Source organism: Macrotis lagotis, chromosome 7 (genome assembly GCF_037893015.1).
Source record: "Macrotis lagotis isolate mMagLag1 chromosome 7, bilby.v1.9.chrom.fasta, whole genome shotgun sequence".
NCBI classification, from domain to species: domain Eukaryota; kingdom Metazoa; phylum Chordata; class Mammalia; order Peramelemorphia; family Peramelidae; genus Macrotis; species Macrotis lagotis.
Window position 1 is genome coordinate 218008685 of NC_133664.1, and position 15561 is coordinate 218024245.

General features: G+C 33.4%; 1 protein-coding gene across 2 annotated transcripts in view; it reads right to left on the bottom strand.

Moving 5' to 3' along the window:
* Positions 1 to 13887: 13887 nt before the first annotated feature.
* SLC38A4 (solute carrier family 38 member 4) overlaps positions 13888 to 15561 on the bottom strand; it is a 120462-nt gene continuing 118788 nt past the window's right edge. For both annotated transcript variants that reach the window (XM_074194891.1, XM_074194890.1), the window contains exon 16: positions 13888 to 14154. In XM_074194891.1, coding sequence (XP_074050992.1) covers positions 14053 to 14154 — 102 coding nt within the window. In that variant the 3' untranslated portion in view covers positions 13888 to 14052. The remainder of the gene's footprint in view (positions 14155 to 15561) is intronic.

The following is a 15561-nucleotide window of genomic DNA, read 5'->3' on the forward strand; positions in this document are numbered from 1 at the left end:
ATTGGAAATCAAGGGGATGTCCATCAATTGGGGAATGACTAAACTGATTGTAGTGTGTGTGTATATATATATTTATATATATATATATATGTATATATATACATATATATATATATATATGTATATATGTTATGGAACACTATTGTTCTATTACAAATCAGGAGGGATGGGATTTCAGAGAAGCCTGGAAAGATTTGCAGAAACTGATGCTGAGTGAGATGAGCAGAACCAGAAGAACATTGTACATCCTAACAGCAACATGATCAACCTTAATGGACTTACTCATTCCATCAGTGCAATAATCAGGGACAATTTTAGGGTATCTGTAACAGAGATTACCATCTCTATCTAGAGAAAGAACTGTGGAATTTAAATAAAGACCAAAGATTATTACCTTCAGTTTTTTAAAAAAAAGTTGTCTTATGTACTACATAATTTTTTCTATCTCTAATATCTTAGTTCTTCCTCAAGGATATGTTTTTTTCTCTCAACACATTCAATTTTGATGAATGCATAGCATGAAAACAATAAAAATTATCCTCTTTTATTATTCTCCTTGATTTTGTTACAGATGTACAAAATGTTATTGACTTGTGTGATTTTTTTTTATATGGTAGACTCTAAATTTACGGAAGATATTATTAGGTATTTAGGTTATCCAGTATATAAGAGCAATGGGCCTAGAGTCAGAAAGACAAATTCAAATCTTACCTCTGATAACAATGAGCTCTGTATTTGTGGATAAGTCATTTTAAACTTTTTCTGTCTCAGTTTCTACGGGAGTAAAATAGGGATAATAAGAGTACCTATCTCACAGTGTTGGTTGTAAGGATAAAAAGTAAATATTCTGGTATATAAAAGATAAATGCATATTCCCCTCTCTCCCTTTTCTCCTAATCATTGGTTCAATTAGTTTCTTTGCTTATTTCATAGGATTGTCTCAGTAAATCATTATCTTATCAATCAACTGAACTATCTCTGTGCTTTCATGTTTTTCTGGTCTTAGTGGAATTGCAAACATTTTTAGAACTATTCTAAAAATTAATGAGGAAATGTGGCATTCACTTCTCCTCTGTACATATTGTTAGATTTTGGTTTCGGATGCATTTTTTGAAATTAAATCTTTGCATACCAAAAGTACAGGAATTTTTTTTGCTTGACTATGCATATTTGTAATAAGGATTTTTTTCCTTTCTTTCTTATCAAGTGAATAAGAGGGAGAAAAGAGATTTTTATCCATTGAAAAAGATCACTCTATGCCTATTTTTAGAATTTTAAGGATTATTATTGTGCTTTGTCAAAATCTTTCTCTACATCTATTGATAAAACCACATGGTGTTTGTCTTTTGTTTAGCATTTGATTACATTATTTTCCTCATATTGGATTATCTTCAGATCCATTACAAATCCAGCCTAACTATATAGTAAATGACTTATAAAAAAATTACTGTAACTGGCCAATATGAGCAGAAAGAACAATGATCATTGTTGGAAGGGTTGTGGGAAATCTGGGACACAATTACATTGTTGGTGGAGCTTTGAACTCATCCAGCCTTTCTGGAGAGCAGTTTGGAACTACACCCAAAGGGCAACAAAAATGTGCATACCCTTTGATCTAGCAATACCACTGCTGGGCCTATATCCTGAAGAGATTATGAAAAAATATTATAGCAGCCCTGTTTGTGGTGGCAAAGAATTGGAAATCAAGTAAATGTCCTTCAACTGGGAAATGGCTTAGCAAACTGTGTTTATCATTAGTCATTTAAATTTCATTTTTTGTATCTTTTTTCAATAAAGATTTCTCTCACTCTTTCCATTATCCATCTTCTTTTTCTGTTTACTCAGACCCTTAATATCTGATTTTACCACTTTAATTATTGTCTCTCTCTCCTTTTTCTCTGTATTCTTCATAAAATCCAAGTTTCCAAGGTATCCATTATATGCTCTCCCCTCTATATTGCCACTGCTTTGTGGGGCTTCTTCATTGATTCCATAATGAATAGAAAAGAACTTCTGAATATTGGAAAATTAATTTCCAAAGGAAAGAATTCACAGATTGCCTCTAGAAACAAGACAAAACATCAAGAAACATAGTGTTTAATTAAAGAATTCAGTTTGGAACCTGCAAGCCATATGGAAGAAGATTTTTTTTAATTGGTATGTAATCTTTAAACAAGTTGTCTATGAAAATGTGTTATTTATTGTACATACTTTTTTAAAAAGAATCTTAATTGATATTTTATTTTATTTTTCCAACTACATGTTATGAAAGTTTTTTTTTAACATTCGTTCTTATTTATGTTACACAATTTTCTTCCATCCTCCCTTCTCATCCCCTTCCTTTCAGCAGTGAATAATCTTGTGGACACTTTTCATGTACATTTGTGTTTTGCATATTTACCTATCTGAGATTTTCTGGAAGAGGAATTAGGACAAAGGAAAAAGAAAGGAAACCATGGAATAGGAACGAAAAACATAAGGAATTTTTAAAGAATTAACGTAGTGTTTATTCAGATTCTGTAGTTTGTTTTTTTGTTTTGTTTTGTTTTCTTCTTCTGGATGTGGATGGTGTTGTCCATCACAAGTCTCCCAGGATTGTCCTGGCTTTCTGAACTGCTTAGAGTAGTTGCATCTGCCAAAGTTGATCTATTCACAATGTCGATGTTTTGTTTGGATTTTGTGTGGGTTTTTGCAAGACAGTGAGGTTAAGTGACTTTCCCAAGGTCATACAGTTGGGTAATTATTAAGTGTCTTGAGGCCATATTTGAACTCGGGTCCTCCTGATACCAGGGCCAGTCCTCTATCTACTGCACCACTTAGCTGCCCCCATAATGTTGATGTTAGTGTACAATGTTCTCTTGGTACTGCTTCCTTCACTCAGCACTAGTTCCTGTAATTCCTTCCATGTTTTTCTAGAGTCCAACCACTCATGATTTCTTATAGAACAATACTACTCTATAACATTCATTTACTTGTTCATCCATTCCTCAATTGATGGACATCCCCTCAATTTCCAATTCTTTGCCACTACAAAAAAATTTGCTATGAATATTTTGGAACATGTAGGACTCTTCCCATTTTTTATGATTTCTTCTGGATAAAGACCTAGAATTAGAATTGGTGGGTCAAAGGATATGAAGAGTTTTATTGCTCTTTGAGCATAGTTCCTGATATTGAACTATCCCTGCCTACCTGGTATAAATCCTACCCAATTATGGTTTATTAACCTAGTAATAACTAGCATCAATGTTCATTAGGGAGATTGATCTATAATTTTTGTTGTCTGTTTTGACTCTTCCTGGTTTGGGTTTTAGCACCATATTGGTGTCAAAAAGGAATCTGGTAGATTTCCTTCCTGATATTTCTTCTACTTCCCTTACTTGATTTTCAAAATCTGTTTTGAGCTCTTCCATAGTCTGAGACTAATTCATGTTTTTCTTGGAGACTTTGAATTCAGAAGCTTTGACTTACAAATAGAGTGTATATTTTGATCATCCATAGGAGCCAAAGTTTGTTCATTTCTCCAACCTATGACTTGATTTTAATACTTTGTTAAGGTAGAACTTTGCTTCCAGAATGGAGGATGCACTGTCCCAAACTTTTGAGAGTTTTGCAGTTCTTTTCAGGGACTCCCCTCTCCAGGGACCTGAAAGTTCTCAATTCTTCCAAGGTCTTATGAGAGACTGATTGCTCTTCTAGCCTGTGCTCTGATATGTGGATGACCACAAGCACTCTTTTCTGCCCTGAAGCTGTGAGAAGAGTTCCTGCTTTGCTACAGACAGTGAGCTCTGTTGTGCTTCTACTCTTTTATCTGAGACTGGGGCTCCAACCTGCAACTTAGATCTGAGCATGGGCAAAGCAGCAGAGTCCTACCTCAGGGATAGAGAGACCTCTGCAATCTCCCTGAGCCCCTATGGGCTGAGTGCTATCAAAGCAGCTGCCAAATTGGCACCCTGCTAGGAAATATCCCAGGCCTGCTTCTGGTCGTCAGGGACTGGGTTTAATCTTAGACTTACACTGGACTAGGCTCCACTCTCACTCTGGAGTAGGAGTTTACCTGCTGACCTTCCATGTTGTCCTTGGCAATCCCTAGGCTGAGAGGTCTGGAAACCGCCACTGGTGCCATGGACCCAGGCACTTTGCAATCTGTTCCTGGAATGTCTGGAGTCGATTTGTTCCAGTATGGCCTGGACTGCATTGTGAACCCTTTTTAACCCCAGCATAACAGATCCTTCTCATGTATCTTCCAAGTTGTCATGGACTGGAAAATTGCTTCACTAAATCTTTTTGTGGGTTCTGTTACTCTAGAATATGGTCAGAGTCATTATTTAAAGATATTTAGAGTGGTTTGGGGGAAGAGTTCATGGAAGTCCTTTACTCCACCATCTTGGCTCCACCCCCACATCTAAGTTTTTTAAAATTTTATTCACTCTCTTAACTTTCTTCTTGTTTATTTTGTGGTTAGATTTATCTAGTTCTGAAAGAGAGGTTTAGGTCCCCCACTATTATTGTTTTACTATATATGTCTCTATATAATTCATTCAGTTTCTCCTCTTAAGAATCTGGTTGCTTACCTAGCTGTGTGACCTTGGGCAAGTCACTTAACCCCATTGCCTTGTAAAAACTAAAAAAAAAAATCTGATTACTATATCACTAGGTGCATATATGTTTAATGATATTACTTCATTGCCTATGGTGCCTTTTAAGAAGATGTGGTTTCCTTCCTTGAATTCTTTTAATGAAATCTATTCTTGTTTTTGCTTTGTCTGAGATCAGAATAGTTAATCCTGATTTTTTTTACTTCCACTGAAACATAATATAGTTTGCTCCAGCCTTTTAACTTTACCCTATATGTATCTCTCTGCCTCATATGTGTTCCTTGTAAAAAAAAAAAAAACATATTGTAGCAATCTGGTTTTTTAATCCATTCTTCCATCCACTTCTGTTTTATGGGAGAGTTCATTCCAATTCACATTTACAGTTAAGTTTACTAAATCTGCATTTCCCTCCATGCTATCTCTCCCCATTTATACTTTTTCTTTCCTTTCCTCTTATTCATCATCTCTAATGTCCCTTTCTCCTTTAATTTTTCTTTTCAACTTTAAATTTACTTTCACTTATATCTTCACCTTTCCTTTTATTATTCCCTTCTTTCCCTTTCTCTCCCTACTTCTCTGTAGAGTAGGATAAACCCAATTGGGAATGTATGTTATTCCCTCTCTGGGCCAAATTTTTTGAGTAAGATTTACTCAGTGTTCACACCCTCCCTTCTTTCCCCCCCACTATAATACATCTTTGTGCCTCTTCACCTGGTGCTATTTATACACTTTACTTAGACTTCCGTTAGTATTGTCCTTCTATTTATGTGTTTATTGTTTTAACCTTGTCTTGTACTTATATCCCCTTAGTCAAAATATATTCCTTTTATCTGTCCTGATTGAAATACTATTCTCAAAGACTGACTGATTAATAAGTAGCATTACCCCATAGTCCCTAAGTACCCTCCTCTCTTCTATCTCATTAGAAATATATTTTTCAAGAGTTATGAATCACATCAAATTATAATCACTTTATACCATACCCCCTTTTCAAGTAACCATCATGGACATATAGTCCCCATGAGCAAAAGAATCATGCAAAGCCAAATCATTTTATGAAGCTTAATACCCCTTCCCTTTAAGCATACTACCTCCTATTGTAGCCAAGCATCAAGCAAATCAAAATCTCTTCATGATATTTTCATGTCCATTCACTCTAAGTTTTCTCTTCCTTGATCTCTCTATAGCACTCCAGCTGTAGCCCTACAACACTCCCCAACCAGAGAATAAGGTACTTTCTCCCACTGTCCTTTTATCACTCCAACATGATATTTAAATTGTTGTTAACTAAGAATGGATTAGGACAAGATTACTTACTAATCTATTTATGTGGTTCTAACCCTTTTAAGTAAACTTCCACCCTCTGTCCCTATTGTATACTACCATCTTTAAGGCATCTAGTAAAGTAAGATCACTTCTGATTTAATTATGAATAGAGACTTTAAGTATTCTAAATAGTGGGACATTCTCAAAGTTTCTCTTAAGAACTTTAGAATTGATTGTAAGGCATGGGAGACAGTGACAAAGGACTGCCCAGCATAGGATGCCCTCATCAGAAAAAGTGCTGAGCTCTATGAGTGAGGCACAATTAAAATAGCTCAAATGAGACACATAAGTTTAGAATAAATACCCCAAAAGTTCACCTGAACTAATTGTGTACAACCTGTGGTAGAGCATTCTGAGCTTGTATTGGTCTGATCAGCAACAGTGCACTGCACTGTAATTTGTCTCAAACATAGTGATGTCATTTTGGTCCTCTTTGATAATGAAGGACAACAATCAACCATACCCATATTCTCTAAGTAAAATCTCTTCAACTATCTTCAACCCTTTAACAATCCTAAGAGAAATACAATTTTTAAGAGTTACAAGTGTGATCTTCCCATGTAGGGTTGTATACAATTTAATATTCTTGACTAACATTTGCTCCCCCCCTTCTGTTTACCTTTTTATGCATCTCTTGAGTCTTGTATTTGAAGATAAAATTCTCTGTTCAATACTGGTCTTTTTAATCTGGAAATTTTGGAAGTCCTCTATTTCATTGATTCTTCATTTTTTCCCCCTGAGAGAATTTGCTGAATCTTACAGGAAAGTAAATTCTTGGTTGTAATCCAAGTCCTTTGCCTTACAAAAATATGGTATTCCATGCCCTCTGATCCTTTAATATTGAAATTAATAAGTCTGTATTCTTATTGTGCTTCCTTTGTATTTAAATTGCTTCTTTTTGGCTTCCTGCAATATTTTCTCCTATATTTGAGAATTCTAGAATTTTTCTATGATATCCCTTAGACTTTTTAATCCTGGGGGGGGGGGGGGTCTCTTTCTGAAGGTGTTCTGTGTATTCTTTAAGGACTCTTTTTTTTTTCCCTTTAGTTTTTGCTAGGCAATGGAGTTAAGTGGCTTGCCCAAGGCCACACAGCTTGGTAATTATTAGGTGTCTGAGGTCAAATTTGAACTCAGGTACTCCTGACTCCAAGGACGGTGCTCTATCCATAGTGCCACCTAGCCACCCCTGCTCTTTTGTCTTCTTGATCCAATATATTGGGACAGTTTTTCCTGCTAACTTCCTGAAAGATATTATGCAGGCTCTCTTTTTTGATCTAGGTTTTCTGGTAGACCAGTGATTCATAAAATGTCTCTCCTGTATCTTTTTTTTTTCCAGGTCATTTGCTTTTCCTGAAGGGTATTTTACATTTTCTTCAATTTTTTTCAGTCTTTCGATTTTGTTTGATGGAATCTTGTTATCTCTTGGATTCATTATTTTCTATTTGTCCAATTCTAATTTTTAGGCTTTTATTTTTTCAGTTAATTTTTGTATTTCCTTTTCCAGTTGGATAATTTTACTTTTTGCTGGTTTGCATTCCCTTTCCAGTTGGTTGATCTGAATTTTAAATGAGTTGCATTCCTTTGCCAGTTGGTTGATTTTATTTTTTGAAGAATTACATTCTTTTTCCAATTGTTATTTTTACTTTTAAAAGAGTTGATTTCTTTGTTCATTTTTTTCAAAATTTTCCTGCATGGCTCTCATTTCTTTTTTCCATTTTTCTTCTTCCTCTATTCTTTGCAAAGAGACTTCCCATGTAGGTAGTTTGTCACTGTTTTCTTCTTCTGAGATGGCCTCTCTATCTGCAAAGTAGCTTTCTGTGGTTAGCCCTCTTTTAGGTTTTTTTTTTTGCTCATTTTTATTGTTGAGCTTTGCTCCTAGAATATAGAGAGTATAATCTTGAGTTTTTTTGTGCTGAGACTGGGGTCTGATCCTTGGCTTATCACTGGCCAAGATATTGCCTATGCAGCCCTGGCATTGGCTATGCAGGGGTTTGTTTCTTTATATTCAGTCTCTATCTATGCAGTGATTTGTTCTTAACCAGGCCTGTCTTTTGCCCCAGTGTCCCCAGGATTCAGATTTTGTCTAGGGATGGGACTCTCCCTTCTGGCTTGCTATCTAGCTGCCACCTCTGTGCTGTTGTCTAGCTCCTGTGACCTGGGCTTCACTCCCACTGCCTTTCCTGCCTTCCCTCCTAGCTGGGCTTTACTTCCCATTTTCCACTGAAGAGACAGACCTTCACTGAAGATCCTCCAAAACTTGTTTTGATCTTTTTTTTTCTTTTCAGTGAGATCTGGAGCTTTAATGTCTGTGTAGAGGCTTCATTTGATGTGTAGGAAAAAATCTTAAGAACATTCTAGCTTCACACTGCCATCTTGGGCCTGTCCAAGAAATCCAGAAGACTTTCAAATACAAAGGAAAGGATATTTTAAATAGCACAAAACTGTTCATCATCTACTTGAAAACAGGAATAAATGGATATCAAAGAGCAATGGAGCTTAAGATGCAACCAGGGTGATTCATCCTGCAAATCTTTGCTTAGCCGCTCATGAAGAAAAATAAACAAATATGTATATGTGTGTATTTATACATATATACATACATATATATAGCTTCCTTGTTTATCCTTTTTATTTTTTGCTTTTGCTTTATCAAATATATTATGATTGTAACTTCTGAATTTTTTGGATTCAACTGCTGCATTGTAATTTTATTTTGTCAAGAAAACTATTGAGAAATAACAAAATGACAATCAGAGAAGTGCACCCTCTGTGCATCCTCACAGAAGGTAAGTTCCATGAAAATTGACACATTTTGGCTTTCTGTCTCTCTCAGTGTTCTTCTTGTAGTAGTTGCTTAATAAAAGGATCTTGAACTAAATTGAATTGACAAGATTAAATTTCTCCTTTTTTTTTGGAATCTTATCATAGAACTTGAAGGGACCTTAGAAATCACCTAGTTTAACTTCCTCATTTTAGAGAAGAAGAATGAGAAGACAAAATAAAATATTTCTGAAATTAGAAAATGTGAGAAAAATAAATGGATATTATGTTCTGGCACATTTGTATAATCTTAATGATCTCACAGTTGTTTCCCTCACCATGTTATAGCACAAAAGAATAGTTTCAAATGATAATTAAAAAATACCTGAATACTTTGTTTTTCACTTACAAAAAACAAACCAAAAAACAAAAACAAAACAAAACCCCCCAAAATAAAACCCACAGTCAAACCATGAGTTTGAGTCTGCTACTTGCTTGCTTCCTTGACTATAGGTTTATCACTACTTAATTTCTCTTGACATCTGTAAAATGAAGGAGTTAAGGTAGATGATCTCATACCTTTTTCTATTTAGCTCTTAATCTTATAGTCCTTTTCCCAGTTATCCATTTGAAGCATGATTAATAGGCAACTCTATTAAGATAGTTGATGGTCTTAGGAGAAAAACTATATAATTTGCATGTGGAGATTTTAGTTACTGAAATAAAAATGAACCTGATCATCATCATGTGGCTCTAAAATTACTTTAAAAGCTTGTGTTTTTACTATTTGAAAAATGCTGCTTGAGATGTATTATAGGGAAAATTCTGATCTTTTTAGAAAGATGTTTCTGTGATGAATACAGAGAAGCATGGAATGATTTCAAGGGACTGGCAAAAATGAAGCAAGCAGAACCAGAAAAAAGAATAAATGCAGTGACTATAGCAATATGAGTGGAAAGAGCAACATCCAAGACGAATGGAACTTAATAATTAATTTTCCATTTCTTGATCTTTGGCATTATGGTTTCACTATATTGCAAGTTGGCATAAAAAATTAAACAGAAATTTGTGTAGAGTTTTGTGCAAGGTACAGACAGCAAATGTAGATCAGAAGATGACACAGAGCCTTTGACCATATAGTTAACCAAAATTTAACAATAAGGTTCTGAAAACACCCCTTAAAAAAAAGAAAAAAATCCAACTTCTTGGCTATGAAGGGAAAGTCAAAAAAAATTTATGAGAATTTTCCAGATAAAGAGGATATCCTCATCCTCCTAATGTAGTAGAAAGAACTTTTTTGAAAAATTATGAAGAATAAACTTGGCCCAAAGAAATGAGAGTATATTCCTCCTTTGTTGAGTTTAGATCAACAAAATTAGAATATTGCACAAAATGTCAGATTTTTATAACATACCAATTTATTTAATTGAATTTCTCTTAAGAATTCTTTGTTGCAAGTGATGCCTCTCTGAGAGGGAAAAGAGAAAAATATGAAGGAGGTAGGAAATATAAGTAATATGAAAAATTCAATAAAATCTATTTTTTTAAAAGATGTCGCTATATAAACTAATAATTATGAAAAATAGTGAAAGATGATAAATGTACTTAAATTTGTTTCTACTAGATAGAGCTGAAATATTAAGAGTAGAAAGGTCTAGCCTCTTCCTAAAAGAATTAACTGACAAAAAGTATAATTTCAAATGTTAAAACATTTTATGATTGTAATTGTTCACTTTATGTTTCTGTCATGTGAGGGAGCCTTCAAGCATGGAGAGAAAAATATGTTAGAAAACTGAAAAGGTTTGCAAAGAATTTTAAATACTCATCAGAAGCACTTCTATCTATTCCTGAGTGTAATGGAGAGGCACTGGCAGTTATTTAGTGACTTGGTCAAATCTGAGATTTAGGGAAATTCCTTAAGCAATTCTAACTAAATCATTCCTCATATCAAAGTTTTTTATTCCCTCTATCTCATCAGCTTATTCTTTTATCCTAGGTACCTTGTAAGAAAATAAATAATTGGGGTGGCTAGGTGGTGTAGTGGATAAAGCACCGGCCTTGGAGTCAGGAGTACCTGGGTTCGGGTCCGGTCTCAGACACTTAATAATTACCTAGCTGTGTGGCCTTGGGCAAGCTACTTAACCCCATTTGCCTTGCAAAAACCTAAAAAAAAATAAAATAAATAAAATAAATAATTTCAATATTCATTAGTATCCAGATTACTTATTATTTATCTGTTTACGTGTTTGTCTATTTCCTATTCTTATCTTTCAAAATTCCTAAAAGGGTGGGAACACATGGCCATTACAACATTGGATAATAAACTTTAGCTGGTTGGTAGCTGAAATTCTTCCCCCTTTACTCAAGCTTCCCATTTGTTTTCTGACTTGAGCCCATGGCACTAGATCCCATTTGACTTTGTTTCTTTTTCTAACACAATTAAAAAAAAACTAATTCACTCTACTCCTTGTACCTGGTGCCGCCTTCTATTGAGGAACCATGACCTAGAGATTTGTTAGGCTAAGTTGCTGAATATCTAGTGTTGACATTATTGATCTTCAGTGATGACTGTAAATCATGGGGCCCCAAAGAACCTCTTTCCCCTTGATTTAACCTGATCTTATGCTGCACAATGTGATATGTGGACAACACTCAAAGTACAAACACATACAGGAAAAAAAGATGTTTATATTTCAACCATCTCATGAGAAAATCATCTTCATTCTTCTAATACATCAAATAAATACTATATTAATTTAAAAAGTTTGTTTATTTTATGTTAATATACACTTTCTGCAATAAGATAAAAATCTTTTCAATACATTGACTCACCTTACAAATAAAATAAGAAAATAAAATTTTATCTGCTCTACATATAGGGTTAAATTAGTAAGTTTTTCATAGTAAGTACATGCCCTTTTTTGTAATATGTGAACTATCTGGAGGCCCTAAAAGAGAAATTCTGTGGCTTACTAGCTCATCAGTGTAAAATGAATTTGAAAATTGTTTCAGAATAGAATTCTGACCTTTTCAAGTCAATCACTTCAAATATAAACCAGAATATTGCCCTGTGGTCAGTAAAATTTAGCTTTTGCTCAAATTGTAAAAAATTATTATTGATCAAATTTCTATTTTAATCTGTTTTAATTTATGTTTAAAGTTCAGATAAAAACTCACATTGAACACAGAGCTCAGATTAAACACCAGGATGATAATTCTGTTTTCCGAGGTATTTTGGATAAAAATAAAAATGCATATAGTGGGGCATATATCTTGAAGCTACCATTACTGAATCAGTTTCTACAAACAAGAACTCTAAAGTTTTGGTAGCTAATAGAAACATTCCATTTTCACAGCAAAGTACATTCATTCACAGTATTACACTACTAAAAATAGCACGTGAAACCATATAACTCAGAATAACTATTTGCAAAGCAACTTTTTAGTTTAAAAAAATAGAGTTAATATAATTCCATTATCTTTTTAGCTAGAAGAATGGACTTTAACTTTTTTACTTTATTAACTCTTCTGGTGTAGACATGTTATATTATGTTCTTGAAAGTTTTATTTGTTATTTAGTTGCTTTAGATTCATTTATAGGGTAAAGTTAGGAAGAAACTAACATAAACTGCAAGTATAATTGATCCCTTGTGAAATTCATATTTTGGCCCAAATTTGGCACAAAATATTCAGTACCGGGACAAAAGGGAAAAAAATTTCCAGCACTGAAAGAGTTAAAATACATTATAAAGTTTAAACTGTATACTTGTTTTTCACAATTTAAAAATTGTTTAACTCCAAAATATTGGATAGTGAATTTTTAATGCAAAAAAATCATTATAGACCTACTTTTGTCCCCTGAAAAATTGGAAATAATAGAGGAAGAAGTGTCATTTATTAGAAAAAGCACCAACCTTGGTATCAAAAGACCTGGGTTCAAATTCTACTTTTGAGTAGCTAATATAAGTCAATTTTCCAGTCACAATTTACCATCTATAAAATAAAGGGGCTGCACTAGATGATCTCTAAAGTCCCTTCCAGATCAAACAGTATGCATCCATGGTTTCACTTTTAATTGTGGAGACATCTCCATTATTTTCATAGCAAAGCATTCAATTTTTGTAAGTTTAATAAATCTGTAAACATCTTTTCAAACTAAAATTTATTCAGTCTTATTTTAGATATCAAAAGTGGGGGGGAAAGTTTAGAACTTACAATTATTTAGAGCAAAGGAACTTCCCACATAGCTGATTATTGTAAACATCTGAGAACATTTTACTAAATTGCAACTTGGGTCTTAAAATGTAAAGTTCTTCCAATAAACAGAAACATAAAAAGTAACTTTCTTTTTCTAACTAATCTATTTTCCCCAGAATATGAAAAAAATAAAAGCTATGTAAAAAATAAAAAATAAAGTGCCATATATTAATATTAAAGTGAGTACAGAAAAGGATTATATACATGAACAAAAAGCAAAAGACAATTTCCTTCACTGAATGTTTTTCAAATAAAATGTATCAGGCAATCCTGGCTCCCAGGTACTCCCACATATATTTGCCTAAAACCTAATGAGTTAGAATGGAAGACAAGAAGGATAGCACTTGTTCAGTGACATAACTCATATATATCATAAGGGGCCTGTGACAAATAACAATGATAATAAAATGGATGCTTCCAGACTACAATTTTTGCTATAAATGACTGTTCTTGTAGATTTGTAGTTTTTAAAGCCCCTCTCAGAATTCAATCAGTTTTCCTAATAACTGTGACAAATCCATTGTCTGAAGATTATTTTTCTTTTTTGACAAATTTGATTCAATGTCACTGACAGGCTGGACAAAATATGTCATGATGACTCATCCATCTACAAATATTGATAGAGCTCCAAGTTTTAGACTCTACTGACTGATCCTTCTTGTGTAACAGGGTTGTTTATGAATTGTGCCAATGTGGCCATATTATAAAAAAAAAGTTCCATTAGATTTTATGGGAGTGAAGAGCCAGCAGGTTGAAGAGGAGGAGGGGCATGAGGGTATTTTGGGGTATTCTAAGAAGTGCTGCTATAAAAATCTGGAGGAGAAAAATATTTCTTGATGAAAGATTACTCTGCATGTACAGCAGTAAAAATGTTTTTGACATCTCAGATTTCTTGATTAAAACCAGAGTAGAGTTCTTCTCTCTAGGTTTTAAATACATAAACAACTTGTTGGTTTAAAAATATGATGGTTTAATATTCTAAAGATATAGTGATATTAATGGAGAAATTATTTGAATTCTTCTTGTAATTTTTCACTAGAAAACATTCAAATATAGATGTCAAAATGGTCTGGTAGGTCATTTCCAAAAATGAAATTAGCTTTTGCTTGAATTAATGATGCTTGGAATTTGGAGGGTTGTAAATCCAGTCAATTATAATGAGTGCCATGCTTCCAATCATAAAGATGATGCCAACAACAAGGAAAATGGCAGCCTAAAATTGAAAAAGAGGAAGGAATATCATTATAAAATATCAAAAGAATCTAAGTTCCTTTAGACTTAGTTACTTAACATAGTTTTGGTTTTATGACTTGATAAAATAATGTACATTTAGTGGTAAATTGATTGTTCTTATTTCAATAAGTCAGTATTTACCTCATCTGCTCAGAGTTTGTAAAAGTTTTGTTTAAAAACCTTACTACTGAATCATTCACACAAAATATTAGCAGACATGAACGATACAGTAAAATCTTTTTTTATTGATTGCCTAGGTACTGATTGACTGCATCTCCAAAAGTCCTACTTTGCTGTTCCTTGTGATAGGATGGTCACCTTGGTTTCTCAGTTATTCTAGAGAAATGATTATCTCTTGAAGCACTTAAAAATTGCCAAGGTTTCGAGTATAATTCTAATGTAAAATTTCTCATCTGTCTGAACTTTGAAGGGACTAGTCGCAAGTTGTCTACAGCCTGATGACTTTAGCAAGCATAGTTGTTCTTGAATACCATATACAAAGTTATTGAGGGGTTGTGGTATGGAAAAAATGGCCAATATTGATGAAATTTTAAGTCCCTGTACTGCTGAAGTTTATTGGATATTGTTTCTGGCTCTGTTTAAAAATTCCACACAGGGAATTTACCTAAATATTTGATTTTGATCTAATCAGTTTTGCATAATCTAATAATTTTGATACAGTAAGCAAGAATTTCCAAAGAAATAGAAATTAATTTTGTTGTATATTTATATGCGTGTATTCTTTCAAATGAGTGTGCAAAATAATAGTGATTGATTTTTTTCACCTAATCAACTTCTTACAGGGCTTATATTTGACAACTAGTTGAAGAATCTCATGTTTCCAAAAGCAAAATATCCTTATAGCAAATTGTTTAGTTTTCATTATATTTTATGCCAATTTCTTCAATATATCCTTAAATCCATTATTTCCAAAATTTAATGAAAGTCAATGGGAAAATATTATTCTACCTACAAATATTCAATTTGAATGCAATCTTTTTATGATTGGAGAAAATCTATTAAATGAATACTCTTCCTTTGATTCTGCCTAATTATGTATGGATATACCTGCTCCTCATTAAGTCAGGTATAACCAGTCAAGGATATCCTTTCTCATTACTCTCTTTCTCTGAAGGAGGTGATATATATATTTGTGTAAGAGGTTGTATATGCATATTTGTGTGTGGACATGTGTATGCATGTATGTGTATGTGTATAATATAGTACAAGATACTGAGGTGGCATTTTAATTATAAATATATCACAATAAATCAAAAAGTTGCAGCCTTTGACAGACTGAATTGCTAGAGATCACACTGAGATAAAGTAGTACAAATGACAAGAGATGAACTTTTCTCAATTTATTGAATATTGAATATATTATTAT